At 45.0% G+C, this 16,032-nt stretch overlaps 1 protein-coding gene across 10 annotated transcripts in view; it reads right to left on the reverse strand.

Moving 5' to 3' along the window:
• LOC110008274 (uncharacterized) overlaps nt 1-15,854 on the reverse strand; it is a 31,656-nt gene extending 15,802 nt beyond the window's left edge. For 4 of the 10 annotated variants that reach the window (XM_088850374.1, XM_088850376.1, XM_020674796.2 and 1 more), the window contains exons 1-2: nt 2,848-15,854; nt 803-890 (exon numbers count right to left, since the gene is read on the reverse strand). In XM_088850374.1, the coding sequence (XP_088706500.1) occupies nt 9,433-10,476 (1,044 nt within the window). In that variant the 5' untranslated portion in view covers nt 10,477-15,854 and the 3' untranslated portion in view covers nt 803-890; nt 2,848-9,432. Of the gene's footprint in view, nt 1-663; nt 891-2,847 lie in introns of those variants that run through there. The other 6 variants (XM_020674798.2, XM_088850373.1, XM_020674800.2 and 3 more) reach the window with 6 other exon arrangements.
• Between the last annotated feature and the right edge of the window lie 178 nt (nt 15,855-16,032).

Genomic DNA, 16,032 nt, shown 5'->3' on the forward strand with positions numbered 1-16,032 from the left:
CCAAGAAAGTTTCCCCAGTTTGCTTCCGTTCCTGCTTCTGCCCAAGACTACGTCACTGAGCCCCACCAGTGCTCAGCGTCCCCTTCTAACATAAAGGTCCCTATCCTGACCTTCTGTTCTTCTGTACATTGCATTACTTCAAAGATTTTTTCCATCTTTCATCCTTTTCTACTCCTCCAAGCCCTAAGAAGGTTGGAGGAGCCAACCTCCTAAATTTCTAAACTGCTATCATTTGAGTCAGGGGCAGGGGTAGATGGGGTTGCATAGCTTCCTTCATCATCTGCGTCATAACCCCTAAAGTCCTGACAAACTCCCCGAGGGCATCAGTATTTTCGTCACTGGAGCTTGCATCATTGGCTCTTGTTCTCGGCATCTCCAACCTTAAACAGAAGCACCCAGTCACCAACCTACACATAAACTACTCTAGAGACACTTCTACCACTCTTTAAGCCAAGAATCCTAACCTAGCTACTCTGATACCATAAGTGTCACGACTCCGCTCCTTGGCAGCCGTCGTCCCATACCGAAGGGCGACCGAGTGCGAGATCGCGAACACAGAGGTCGCGGATGTTACTCAGGTGGGAGTGGCTCAACGCATAATTAACTTTGGAATCAAGCAAACCACGAAATAAAGCAAAAAATCATAGAATTAATATCCAAAACTGAGTAAAATAAAACCATTTATATACATATTCCGACTCCAAAAATTTTTGTTACAACGAGTTCAAGGCACAACAGGCTCGATCAAAAAAACTTCAAGAATTCTGCAAAATACATTTTCACATATCCATCAGGCACCTACCGTCAAAAGAGTCACCAACTGCAACTTTAAGCATCAAAATGCCTGCCACCACCGTCCAGTTGTCCACAGTCGAATATTAGATCCCACTCTATACAGAGGGGAAAAAGAGGAATATGAGTTAAAGGTTCAGTAACCGAATCAATACCCTTGCATTCCAACCTAGATGCACTCATAAAGGATAACAAATCCACAACTATCACAATTCATGCAGAATCACATAATACAATCATACGGCGGTATATACATATAAAGTGAGCAAAAAGAGTTATGATCTCAGAGCTTTCCATGTTTCATGAACAAAATAGTCATACAGATATATATCACTATCACACAGTCAGAAGCTTGGCTAGAGCATACCGTTCAGATAGACATAAATTAATAGGGCATACTCCCGAAGTAGAAGTCACATCAATCAAGCTAAGCCAGTCTTGTAACTTGGGACTTCTACCCTCATTCAGAAGGGAGGACTATGAAAAGTGGGGGCCCCACTTCGTAATGTCCTCACTTACGCACACAGTCACCAGCGCGCTTTGGGGCTTACGATAGGCTAAGGCCTTGCAAGACACCTCTCCTTGTGCCTTCAAGTGAGGGCATTATACTATCATTGGAGGACCCAATGCGTAGTGTCCATAACAAAATGGGGAGCGTGACCCTCCCAGTTATTTACAATTATATCTCAACTCCACTCCTATAATAGGAGTCAAGGCACAATATACCTTACTACCAATGGAAAACCCATTGCGTAGCAAGCAGTTATCAGAATTACAGTACCCACTATCAATGGAGGACCCAAGTCAGGATCAAAATCCGAATTAGGTAACAGAAAAATAGTATCCACGACCACTGGCGAACACATTGCGTTGTGGCCAGAATCAGAATCAGAATCATAAGCAGAATCAGATAATAGAGATGCAGTACCCACTACCAATGGAGAACCCAATGCATAGTTGCCAGAATCATAATCATAATCATATAGGTATCACACCTAGTACAAGCATGCTTAAACATTCACTCATTCGCATTTCACTCTTTTCAAGAGGTCAGGAACATTCATGGTATCATAAGTATTTCATTTCAGTATCTTATAGCAGATAACTTCAATCATCTTGCAAAAGAATCAAGCCATGTTCAACATATCGGGGCATAGCAATGTATGATCTACACAACGACTAAGAATTCATTGTAATTCTTATCAGAAATATGCATGTGCAATGTCAGACATAACATCAAACTTATGAGGGAAATTTACTTCATTTTAATTGCTCTTTCAGAGTGGGTATGAGCCTCCCTCAATCACAGAAAGTGTGAATCTTAATTGAGCATGACCAATTCAGGGTTACAAAAGAATCTTGAGATTCATAAATGTCATATTGGGGTATGTTTCATAAACAAGGGTATAAACATCAGATTTATATGGAATTTCAATATAATTCCAAAACAAAATTTCCATTTAACATTATTAGCTTTCATGTGATAGTAATTTGAGAGAAATTTGACCCCATTTGGTCTGTCAAAAAGCTTAAGGGAACAGAAGCAATAGTTCTGGAAATTGTTAAGTTTGGTCATCAATGACGTATTCTTATTTTGCTGTATTACTCTCTATTTAAAAAAAAATTCAAAATTATATCAACATGTGAATTCAAAAAGACACATATACCTTTCAAATGATAGTGGTTTTAATGAAATTGAACTCCATTCGATCATTTAAAACTTATGAAATCAGAAACAAAATTTCTGAGTTTTCTGCAATCTGTCAACAGTGACATATCCACATATTTTGAAACACAACTTTTAAATTATATAGAATTTGGATAAGGTTAAAACAATAAACTAATATGAAACTCGTGTATCTCTCAAATGGATGCGGTTAAGAGTCATTTTGACTTCATTAGGTCGAACAAAACCTCAGTGCAACTAGAGTGATATTTCTGAAAATTTATACAGTCTGTCAACAGTGACATAGGTGCATAAAATGAAGCATAACTTTCAAATTATTACGAATTTCAATTGGACGTAAACATAAAGATTAAAATAGACTCAGATACCTTTCTAATGGTGGCAATTTGAGGCAGTTCAGACACCATTTGGTAGGCCAATCACGTCTTATAAAACCATGCACAGTCCCTGGATTTTCATGTCACAGTCATAGCATGCTCTAAAGATTTGTTCATAGCTTCCAACTTTCATTAGAAATCAGCATGCAATCCTTTTTAACACATAATAGATACATATTCCCCCTTAATTCACAAGTTACCCCAATAATTTGAGGAGTTTCATCACTCATTCATCATGTAAAGGCAAGCCATTGTTGCTGAAAAATCATAACAGAACAGTGTGCATATAGTATCAATGTTCACACCCTTTTCATGCTCACCACATGCATTATTCATGCTTATTCTAGGATCAAAATCATGCTTGATTCATGTTCAATTCATACTATGAAATGGCAAGGTAATGATCTACTTACTTTAACAACAAAAACGCCTTCCAATCCTTCCTTCCACAGCCACTTCAAGCTCCTCCACAAGTGCTCCAACAATGAGGTAGAGGGAGCTTCTTCCAAGCTTCCCCAAATTTCTCTTAAAGAGTGAGAGAGGGATAATAAGGATTGGATGGCGTGAGGGTGGGAGAGATAGAGAGGGAGAGAGAGCTGGGTGGGTTTAAAAGAAATAAGGAAAAGGGGGAGGTGAGGTGACAGCAAGCCACCTCCAAGTGACATAAGGAGAGCAGCAAGTGGCACAAGGAAGGAAAAAGTGGCACAAGGAGGAAGAGAAAAAGAAGAGGGAAAAGAAAAATGGAAGAAAAAGGGGAAAAAGGGGGTAGTCCCTCAAGGACCATCTTAAACAACCAGTCCCTGCAGTCTAAATCCATTGCATCACTAACACTCGCGGCGACACATTCATTTCGCCTTGCCGCGCACTTCGCCTTGCCACGCACTTCGCCTTATCCTGCCGTGCGCCTCCTTTTCTCATGCACAACAGCACACCGGAAGTTCTAAGACGTCACAATCCGGCACTTGTTGGTCGGCATTACATGGGCGGCAGTAAACTTCAATTCGGGCTTCAGGCGTGAGCCCGACCCGGTCCGACCTACTGTTGTTTGGCCTTCGAGGACTTCTCTATCATTTATGCCTTGTGAGAGGTACTTCGGGGAAGCAGCAGCTATATAAGGGGTAAAACCCCATTTCACTGTTTTACCTGAGGTAAAACGTTTAGAGAGTTTGTACAGTGAGAGAGAGAGACTTCTTGGTGAGAACTTCGGCGAAAACGCAGGGCTCATAGGCAGTTGCTGGAAGTCATGGGAGCGGTGAGAAACTCCAACAGAGCAGTCGCAAAGGGGTTGCACTGACTAGGTGAGTTTCACCATTGCCAAGGTGAAGAAGATAGGGGGATTGCCGGGGTCTGTTGGGATTCCGACAGTGGTCTTGGGGTACCAGAAAAGTGAGGGAAAGGGGCTGAGAGCTTAGCAGGGTCCTACCGATAGGATTTTGGTGGTTTTTCGGCGGTGTGGAGGAAGAAGAAAAGTCCATCAATGGGTTTCCGATGCGTGGAGAAGTTTCTCAACGAGAAACCGAGTGGTCGGAGGGTAGTGAACAGTCGTAGGCAGCGAATGGTCACTGGGCAATGATGCTCGCCATCAACGCATGCGAGGCGTGTGTCAGACCACGTCGCGGTTGGCAGTTGTCAAGTGGCACACCCGGGGTTCGAGGTGACACATACGCAATCCGTGGCATGTATGAGAGATTTCAACACAAACGGCACTGCTCAAAGATCACAACTGGCAATAGTCACAGCCGGTGTTACCCCTTGAGAAACACAGCCAGCGCTGGACCTTTGTCAAACACAGTTGGAGTTAGCCCTTGAGAACACAACCGGCGTTAGCCTTTGAAATACAGCCAGCGTTAGCCCTTGAGAAACACAGCTGGCTCTGGGCTTTGAAAGGCACATCTAGCATTGGGTTTTGACGAACTCAAGCGGTGCTAGTCAGTGCCTTTCACGCACAGTGATAGCCTTGCGCCTTTCACGTTCGGTGATAGCCTTGTGCCTTAACGATTCACAGACGACAGCGAGCCCTTAAGTTTAGTCTGATGGCCAGGTCTCCATACAGAATCCCTGACATGAAAAACCTTCCAAGGAGAGGAGAGCTTGGCACCAATGAATTTACTGATGAGAGTCTAGTAAGGGGTGAATCTATTTGGTTGGCAGAACCAATATGCAAACCGGAGTGGCCCCTTAGTGTCACTTTTATTACTGACCTGGTTCATTTTGAGGTCCGAGAAGACAACAATGGAAATGTGAGTATTGAAGAAGGGGTAGTCATCCTTCATTGCATGCATAGGAACGTGGCCTCTGGCGAGAAGTTGCCAACTTTGGGGAAGAGAATGGAGAAGACGAAGGGGCTGAGATGGTCTTCTATTGGTCTCCGAGTGCAAAGGGAGCATCAGTATTTGAAGGGGTACTCCTCATAGAGCATTAAAGTGCTAGGGTTGTACAGCAGTGTTCTCGAGTGTGCCTCTTTATTAGCTATTGTACAATGTTCAGGCAGCTACTACGACCGATGCTCAAATACCGTCAAGGTATTATTGGAGACATGGAGTCATGTAAGTAATACATGGCTCCTCGGTCATGGTGAAGTAGGGATCTCCTATCTAGATCTTGATTTCATTGGCAGGCTCCCACTCATAGGCGCGATGAATGATGAGTTTGTGCCTCAGAACTCGGTGATTTTTGGTGGTGCACGCCTTAGTGAAGAAGAATCGCTTGCTAGTCTTCAAGAGATCTTCGAGATTTACCTGTTACTTTAATTCAAGGCCACCAATGGTCGAGTGATCTTTGCCGAGTGGCTGAAATTCTTTTGCAGAGATTACCCTGAGGTGGGTCCAGGTATTTCAGGGGGAAAGGGGAAGGCAACTATGAAGGGGACGCCTCCAATTTACCAACCCGAGACCAGTGATGACTGTGTCTTCTTGGCCGCATACCTAATATTGTTCCTGTGCAAGTTTGTTCTCCCTGGGGGAGCCGATACAATCCGTCCATGCACGTTCTATGTGGCTTGCGACATGGCGAGGGGGCGCCACTATGCCCTTATACAACTAGTCATGTGCAACATCTACCATGGACTGGGAGCTATCTCGAGAGGGAAGGCCTATAACGGCAAGGAGGGGGGCCATGGCCTTGTTAGAGGTGAAGCTTTCCATGGGGACTTCAAGACACCATTCCCCATTCATTATGTGTACGGGTGGCTAGGAGCCTATTTCCTTGCCACTTATTTTAGAAATCTAGGCGTGGGGGAGAAGATGTGCCCCTTCCTATTGAGGATTGCTAGGAAGAAGGCTATCTTTCACACCTCAGAGAATGCTCGTAATTTGTTTGAGAATGAAACTTCCAACATGCGTTGTGTCCCCTTTCCGGTCGGGGGCCATACTGATCGGGCTTTTATTGATGAGATGGGGAAAGAGCTGGATGGTGCTCCTACTACCATTGAGGAGCTCATGTTCATCTTGAGTATTAGAGGGGGATTTTTGCCCTACCGAACCTCCAATAGTGCCAGGCTTGAAGGGTACTTCCCCCATCATTTTGCTCGTCAACATGGGCTGAATCAAGGCTGCCCCTTCTCTATATTCTTTGAGAAGCGTCATGGCAGAGTGAACACAGGAAGGAAAGAAGAGCTAAGGACTCTTCAAGAATTGCCAAGGCACATTCGCACTACATGGTCCACATGTTTAGAGATGACAGAGGTCAGCAAATATGTGATACCACACTTTGGCAGAAGGGTCCGAGCCACCGAAGGTTATGGACGCTGGTTGAGAATCACCAGCTAAAGTTATTGAGAAGCTGATCACCCCTAGAAAGGGGATAACTGCAACTGGCGCCAAGATACTAGGCAAAGGAAGATTATTAAGACTCCCCCTCTTGGCGAGGTCTTTACCTTGGGTTACCCCTGAAACTGGCAGGATCTTGGGATACCCCTAGAGATAGCAGCGGACAACTCCTCACCGCAGCTTCTTGCTATGGAAAAGAAGACAAGGAGCCTTTTCGACAATCTCACCTCTATCTTTCAGTGGAAGGAGGGTCGAAAGGTCCCTAATCATGAAGGGCACCCAACTCAAGGTTTGAATGCGTTGATTGGGAGAGGCCCGCACAGCGCTCTTGCTGGAAGTTCCTCTCATGGGGGAGTTCTAAGATGACTGGGCCTTCCCAAGCAGAAGGAAAGAAAAGGAAATGCGTTGCCCCACTGGTAGTCGTGCATTGTCTTGTGCTGTCAGGCCCCTTCCATAGCACAAAAGAGTGAATCTTTCGGTCATTTTAGAACCGGCAGATGGCTCTTCATCTTCTGTCTCCTCAAGTTCGCTCACTACTCCTTCTGAGTCATCATCTATCTTGTCTTTTTCATCTTGTACCACTCCTGAGTTGTTTTCTACCTCTTCAGAGATTGAGGTAGACGACTCCGGCCCTTCTGAGCCCATCGTCATTGCTTTTGATAGAGAGGGGACACCTGAGCTTGAGGTGGTACCCTAGGTTCGAAGAGTGGCCCCTGAGTCAGATCTAGTCCCAGTGGAGATTAATGGGGCTGGAGATGAAAGTCCTACAGTTGTTGTTGAAGTTGTCAGGGCCTCTGAACCTGAGGAGGTTGTTACCCCGACTGAGACAGGGGTCGCAGTCATGAGTAGTGCAGGCCCCAACATCCCTCAGGAGGAGGAACCTACAGTTGACGAGGCACCTGAGCATCAGAAGGCTGCTGCCACAGGTGATGAAGTTATGGGTGATACACACCCAGGCCATTCTTGGGGGGAAGATCTTGGGGGTTCAGAGGCAATAGCCCCAGAGAGTGGAAATCCTGAAGAGGAAGCAGTAGAAGTTCTAGTTGTGGGAGTTGCGGGTCAGGTAGGAGAGACCGCAGCTGGGACTGGAGTGGTAGCTCCAGGGGATGAAAGTCAAAGAGAGGAGGTGGGCCCTGAACTTGTCGAGGCTGAGATGGCAGTTTATGAAGATGAAGGGCAAGGAGAATAAACTAGTCTAGAACTCATCGAGGTCATGCCAGAGGGTGAGAGACAAGGAGGAGAGGTCTTTTTGGAGCATGCTAAGACTGAAGTGGTAGCCTCAGCAGGCAAAGGTCAAGGTGAGGAGATTGTTGCTGACCTTACTGAGACTGCTCCAGAAAGTGAGGGGCAAAGAGAAGACGTTGACCCTGAAGGGGCTGAGCCTACTGAGATTGATGTGGTGGCTTCAAAGGTTGAGAGCCAAGGAGAAATTGGTCCTGTAAGACTATGATTGAGGGCTCAGGAGAGAACGCTAATGCTGAGGAGACTGAGCAGCCTGAGACTGGGTCGAGGCTTTGGGCTTCGCCATTGCTCTAGAAGAGCCAGTGAGCTATCATCCCTTTGAGCCCCGCCGTTGAATCGATGCTCCCACCGTAGTGGCGGCCCCAACAGCACTATCCAGGCCTAGTTTCAGCAGGGTATCTGGCATGATTATGTATATGCTTCATGTGCGCGTTTGAAAGTTAAAGGAATTTCCCTTCGCCGATCTCGGCGATGCAATTCAGAAGCTAAGGAAACTTTCCCTCCTAGGGGACACACAAGAGGTCCTCCCATATTTTGATCGCACCATGAATGAGCTAGAGGGATGGCGAAAAAGGGCACTTCAATAGGAAACAACTGCACAACAATTAGAGGATTCTATATTGGCCTCCCTGGAAGCCTCTCTATTGCATTGTCGGGAATCAGTATAAGCCAATACACAGAAGAGGGATGTTGTGGCTTCTCGGAGATATGATCTTAATGAAGGGGCGGTCGCTCGTTTTAACAGAATGACGACCTTGAAGGCAGAGATACAAAGGCTGAGGGAGGAGTTTGATGGGCTCGAGAAGGAGGCGAAATCCTGAGAAGTTGAAGATGAGGTCCTAACCAAGGAAATTTCAGCCCTTGACTACGCCTTGGAGGAGGAAACTGCCTTCTTGGAGCACGAGGCTCAATTGGTAATTGACTTGATGAGGCGCATCCAACGTGTCAAGGCATCTTCTGCAGCTTCCGGAGAGAAGATCAATGAGACCATTGATTGCCTTTTAAAGTGTCATTTTGTCTTTTTCTCCTTTTTTTTTCTTTGTATAATGACACTTGTAACGATTTTTGAATGAATGAGATACTTCTTTTTTTCCTCTGCCTCATTCTGATGTATGACTTTATTCTTTCTTTCTACTTTTTTGCATTTCATCTCTTGCGCTTGTGTAGGCTGTGTTTCAGGGCATTACTATTTCTTCCCTTTTGTAAAGGAGACCCCTATGCATTGCTTTGTGTTGTTGCCATCTGTTGTGGTTTCAATGGCCTCGAATGGGAGAGCGGTTGCCACCTCCCCTCTTAATGTTTGGTTGGACAGGGGCTCATAATTCATTTTTCTCATCATTTGATGAACCTTGTCACTATAAATAATCCAATCAAGAGGGGCATTGGCTTCTATTTGAGGCACATTCACTTCAAGCTCGTCATACCTCTTAATCTCAGGCACAAACTCCTTTAGATGTTTTCAGGTGATACGCATAACCTCCAGTAGGTTCTGGAGATTGCGAACCTTGCTTCTTAACTCTGCCAGGGGATCCTGCTCTCGAGGGCGAGAGGGTTGTCCTTTTTCTAACTACTCTCTTCCCGTAGAATAAGAGAAGCGCAAGACCTTCCGCGGTGGCTGATGTGCCAGTTCTGCCTCCAAGAGGGCAATGGGGACATGCAGGACCTTTTGATGGTCTGGCGTGTAGGTGACTTTTGGGGTTGGGAGATCTATCCCCATGACTTCCTTAGTTTGAAGAGTGACTTCATGTTCATTTTCGTGTAAAGGTGACTCAGGAATGGCAGTTGAAGAGGAAGCCTCATCTTTAGGCAAAGAAGGAGTTTCCTCAGAGATAGTGGATGGCATACTGGGATGAATGGGAGTCAGAGGGCTGATTTTTCCTTGTCTTTCCTCCTCTTTAAACATGTTCACGAGTGTTCGCCCAATGTCCTCAACTTCTTCATGAGGCGAGGGTTCTGTCTTCCTCACTGACTTCCGATCACCATCATTTGGCTTTTGGGGTAACACCAAATCTGTGAAGCAATACTTGGCAACATCATAGTGAGTTTCAGCTACAAGAAATGGTCTTTTATCGGCACAGACTGTATACTGTCTCCCATCTTGACTATACTTGAAGCATTGATGCAATGTGAACGGAACCACTCCCTGGTCATAGAGCCAAGGGAAACCAAGAAGGACATTGTAGGAGGTGTCGATGTCGATTACATGAAATTGGGCGTAATCGTTTAATTCACCGATCTTGAGACAAAGGCGAATCGTGCCAGCCGGCTTCTCTCCTGACTGGTTGAACCCCTGGACTGTGATATGAGTTGGAGTAAGATCTTCAGACCCCAATCCCAAATGAGTGAGAATTCTCCTTAGGATAAGGTTGACTGCCGACCCTCCATCCAGCATAATTTGGCTGATGGGGCATGTATGTAGCACACCAGTGATGAAGAGAGGGCGATTGTGAAATTTTTCTCCCAGTTGAAGATCATCCTCTGAGAAAGTTATCGTCATACATCCACTCAGGATTAATGGGTCCACCTTAATGGCTACCGCCTCGGTCTCGTACACTTCTAGATTAGAAAGAGCCTGAACCAGATCCATACGATAATCCTTTGAGAGCATCATATATGTTGAGAAGAGCTGGAAGCTCCCTCAGGTGCCCTAGCACGTCGTATTTCACCTTTTCCCTCATGAGCCTTTTGTGCTTCTGGTCTCGTACAGGCTTGGGTGGTATAATAGGTTGAGGAGCAGGTTTAGGTTGAGGAGATTTATTTTGGACTACTGGCTGACTTTGTTGTGCAGTCGGCATGGCTTGGGAGGTTTGGGTGGATTGGGTGACAGGGATTTGTTTTAGTGGAGTGGAGGTTTGAGGTTGAGGATTAGGAGGTAATTGGGTGTATGGGATCAGAAATGTCCCTAGGAATTTGAGGATTGGTGGATTGGCTGCGATATTTGGGTGAGGAAGGAGTGGTTGTGTGTATGGGACCATAGGTGTCCCAGGGAACTTGAGGATGGGTGGATTGTCTATGGTATTTGGGCGAGGAAGGAGTGGTGGACACGGAAAATTCAGGACCATTGGCTTCTGAGGTAGAGGTTACAGCGTCTTCTGCGATCTCAAGCTCATTTGCCCCGTGCTGGGTGATGCTTTCGGGATCTGCACCATATGAAAGGCTTCTTGAGAATAGAAGCTCTTTTCTCTTGATTCTCTCAACCTTTGCTCAAAGTCAGGCTTAGGAGGCCACTGGGGTTTCTTTGTCTTTGACTTCCTACACCTCCCAATAAAAGAGGATGGCTCTTATTTGCCTCGAGCCGCCAGGGCGCCAACGACTGTCAAGAATCCAATCGTCTGGGCTAGTGTCTTTCTCAGCCGCTTCCTATGCGACCTGCTTATATTAGGTCCTTCAAGTTCTCTGTCAAGGGCCTCGAAGTCTGGACATTCTCGGATTGTCTCTGCAATAGATACAGAGGACGAAGGAGATGAAGGAAACAAAGAAGAAGGGGGGTTAGTAGTTGAGGAACTTTTAAGGTCATCTCCCTCCTTGGACCGATTTGGGTAGCTTTTTACATCATCACTAAAATTGGACGTGTGCAGGGGATCTTTTGAATCTTCCCCCTGCTTAGACCATTGGGGGATGCTTTTAGTGTCGTCACCCTTATTGGACGTGCAATGAGTAAAAGATGGCCCAGGGATGTTCTCCTAAGGAGATGAGGGAGTAAAGAAGATTGCATCGGGGATGAAGTCCTGCAAGGTTGGCAATGGAGGAAGAGGCTTGAGAAATTCTTGCTCGATCAGTAGCTGAGGAACCTTGTTCTTTCGACGAGCAGCCCTTGGCACCCATCTTCTCTTGGTTCCCTTAGGAGGTGTTCGATCCATCTTGCTTGGTTCGAGATCCCCGATCCGAATAAACGGGTTCGAGAACCCTGAAGCCATGTGAGTGCAATGCAAAAAAACAAACGAGAAACTAGCCAAACAAGAACTATCTGACGAAAGGGTAATGTGTCCCCGGTGGAGTCACCAAGCTGGTTAGATGCCTCAATCTCGCCACCAAGTAGGGATGACCGGGTGGCACATGTCGCAGGTTTCAAAGGGAACCCGAGACTTAAGATCGCTCTCTTAGGAACGTTGTTAAAAAACAAGAGTAGGTACATCAACCGATGAGAGAGGAATTTGATGTGAGGCGGGACACACCCCACTTGGGTCTGTGACTCACTCGGGCTGACTCGTGTGGGCACCCTCTTAGATCACGACGGAAAGCCCCCCAATCTTACAACTGGTCTAAAATCACCTCCCTTGACCTGTACTCTTTTGTTTCTACAATCACACACACATGATTAATTTACAAGAGAAGTGGGCTAAGAGACCTCACCTTATCTTTGGGCGAATGCACACGAGTTATGCATTCAAACGAAGAAAGGGAAGAATAAGAGGATAGAGAATTGGGTGAAGAAGAAAGGAATAGAATAGAGAAAAGAGGAATTTGACCAAGGGGTTAGCCCGACACATGGGGCTAGATTAGTACGATGACTGATTTTGTGTAGTAGCAAGACGGGCATGGTAACTCTGAACGGCACGATGGCAATACTACTCGACGATAGAACCATCACCAACCAACCTGGCACGATGACCAGTTTGTCGTGGCAGCAAGATGGGCACAGTTGCTCAGACCGGCACAGCTGCAATACTGCTCGATGACAAGACTACCATGACAGTGCTAGACTTAACCCATCTCTTGGTCAAACAAGAGACGAAGAAGAAAAAAAGAGAGAAGAAAGAGGGAGAAATGAGAAGAGCAGAAGGAGTAGTAGAAGAATATTGGAAGGGAAGAGAGAAGAAAGAAGAAAGAGAAGAGAAGAGAGAATAGAGAAGAAAGAAGAGAGAAGAAAGAAGAGAGAGAAGAGAGAAGAAACAAGAGAGGGAAGAGAGAAGAAAGAAGAGAGGGAAGAGAAAAGAAAGAAGAAAGGAGAAAGAAAGATGGATAGCGATGGGGTTCCGCCGTCTATGATAGAGAAGAAAGGAAAAAAAAAGAAGCATGAACGATGATAAGGTACCGCCATCCATGACAGAGAAGAGGGAGCCTGAAAAGGAACATGGACGGCGATAAGGTTTCGTCATCCATGACAGCAGAGCAAGAGAAGAGAAAGAAGCATGGACGACGATGGGATTCCGCCGTCCATGATAGAAGAGAGAGAGAGGGGAAAGAAACATGGACGACGATGCGGTTCCACCGTCCATGATAGAGGAGAGAAACATGGACAACAATAGGGTTCCGCCATCCACGACAGAGAAGAGAGAGAGAGGAAAGGAACATGGACGGCCATGGAGCTCCGTTGTCCATGACAAAGGAGCAAGAGAAGAGAAAGAAGCATGGACTGCGATAGGGTTCCGCCGTCCATGACAAAAGAGAAAGAGAGGGAAAAGAAACATAGACAGTAATGTGGTTCTGCCGTCCATGACCGAGGAGAGAGAAAAGAGAAACATGGATAGCGATAGGGTTTCGTCGCCCATGACAGAGGAGAGAGAAAAGAGAGAAGCATAGACGGCGATGGGTTCTATGGTTCATGACAGAGAAGAGAGGAAGGAGAAAAAAGCATGAAAGATGATATGGTTCCAACGTCCATGACAGAGGAGAGAGGAAAGAGAAAGAAACATGGATGACGATATCGTTCTGCCGTCCATGACAGAAGAGAGAGGAAAGATAAAGAAGAATGGACGGCGATAGGATTCCATCGTCCATGACAGAGGAGAGAGGAAAGAGAAAGAAGCATGGACAGCGATAGGTTCTGCCGTCCATGACGAATGGGAGAGAGATAAGAGAGAGAAAGTAGAGACAAACAAGAGAGAGAAAGAGAAATAAGTGAGGAAAGTGGAGAAAGAGATAAGGAAAGAAAGCAGAGAAAGAAAAAGGGAAAGTAGATAGAGAAAAAGAAAAAGAAGATTAGGAAAAAGATAAAAGATTAAAAAAGAGGGGGCATGACAGAGGAACGAGAGCTGAGAGAAAAGAGGAAAGAAGGGAAAGAGAGACATGCACGTCAATGCCTATTGTCGTGCATGTTTGAGAAAGAAGAGAGAGACAAAGAGAAGACCAAAAGGAGAGAGAAAGAAAAGGATAAGATGATAGAGAAAGAAAGAAGAAGACGAGAGAGAAAGAAAGAATAAGAGAGAGAAAGACATAAGAGAGAGAAAGACATAAGAGGAGAGAGAAGAGAGGAGGAGAGAGAGAGTTACCTTCACTGAGGGATACTAGACTTTTCTTCTCTCTCCTCTCTCTCTCTCTCCTGAACGTGGCCCTCAATCTCAAAACTTAACTCTGAATTTTATTGATCAAAATTGAAGCCCCCTTACAATGAAGTATAGCATGGTTTATATAGACTTTTGCTTAAACATGGGTTAAACCTAATTGATGATAATTATAATTTATTTGAATTAAAGAAAAATCCAAAAATAGGGGCAAAATGACGATTTTGCCCCTACCCATCCATACACAAAATTCCATAATAGTCCTTATTACAACCATGGAATGTGTTCGATTTTTCTAGGCCGATTCGAGGTTGTTCTGGTGTCTGTTTTACCAAAAGATGATCACTTTCTTATTGGGCTTAGCATGACGATCAATTTGATCCTAATTTCGAGTCATTGATCATGTTTTTAGGTCACGATCACGCGACCTGAAATTTGCATGAATCTTATAAACTTTGGATCGATAGTGTGCTCGTTTCTTGACGTATTTTCTAGGTTTTTTCGCTGAACTGCACTGAGCATGCCGTCACGATTGTATTGCAACAAACACAACTCGATTTCGTGCCCGAACGAAGATTTCATAATTTTGGGTTTTTTGCCGGAACTTGGATTCCAACAGCCAGAATTCTGCAGAACTTTAACATCTTCGCACGCCATATCTATCTGTTCATCATGCGTGGGGTTTGGACCAGACATAGCCCTGTACGTTACGCATAGTGCAACTAATTTCGCATCGATCAGGTACGCGAGCGCAATGTTATGGCAGTGGGTCATGCTACGACTGATTTTCCTGCAACCTTGATCACGTATCGTCATCTTCTCTCTAGTTTTTCTCCCTGCTCGGACATCATCATGGGATGTGCCACATATCAAAATGCTCGTCTTGACGAGACGAACACGCTCACAAAATTTGAGCAGGATCCAACTCGAAACATGGGAGACACAGGTCTTCAAAGTTGTTGTTTGTGACTGTGAAAACCATTATCCTTTAATGGAAATTGGTGCAGTGAGGGTGCACGGGAATAGCGTGCAGCCTTGCCTTTCTTAGTCTTTTATCCATAACTTTGTCCTGAAACGTATGTTTAGGCCAAAACTTGACCCCTAAAGGTTTTCGACCGTGACGGATCCAATGGGGGTGGTCCTACAGCCATCCGATGCTCTGAAAATAGGATTCCAGTTACAGGGTCTGTTTCAAGGTGTTAGGGGCTGATTTTTTCGAAACTGTTTCTTTGTTTGCACTGTTTAAACATGTCGGACTGCGACGAAAGTTGACAGGTGGCCTTTTGAAGTCCTTAGGAACATTCTCACCCTTCCTAGGGCAAGACAATTCTGAAACTATTGAAAATTCCACTATAAGTCAAGGCTTTATTGACCGGCTTCTCTTTTGTTCCGATCGGGGATCCAAGGCCCTGAAAAATGTCTTCAAACATGGGTCTTGGTGGATGACTTTAAAATACACCAAATCGACAGTCACTTAGGCATGACCTTAAAATTGCCTCCTAAAAACGATGGACATGACAAAAAATCCATAAGGGCAACATAGGTAAAAAAAGTCAAAGGAAAGAAAAGAAAAAATGACCGACGTAATTGTATCATCAGCTATTATGAGAAAAATATGTCAAAATAAAGAAAATAAAATGGGCACGATGAAAATCCCCAAGGGCATCATGAGTACAAATGCAAAATGGCAAGCATGGTGAAAAACCATGGGCAAAAACATCACAAAAAAAATATTGGCGAGATTTTTGTAAAAACCAGAAATGATGCATACCTCAAGGACTTGGATGAAAACCCGAAGGGTCATTCAAGTCACGAATGGTGGAGCTCAAATATGTTCCCATGCGAAGTGACCTCCAATATCATCTCTTACCCCCTTCTAAAGGAGACAAGGGTTGGTCACAAGAGATGAGAGAAAGTGCAAACTATAAAGCAAAAGAAGCAGA

Source organism: Amborella trichopoda, chromosome 10, assembly GCF_054954075.1.
Source record: "Amborella trichopoda isolate Santa Cruz 75 chromosome 10, AtrichopodaSantaCruz75HAP2 v2.0, whole genome shotgun sequence".
Lineage (NCBI taxonomy): Eukaryota > Viridiplantae > Streptophyta > Magnoliopsida > Amborellales > Amborellaceae > Amborella > Amborella trichopoda.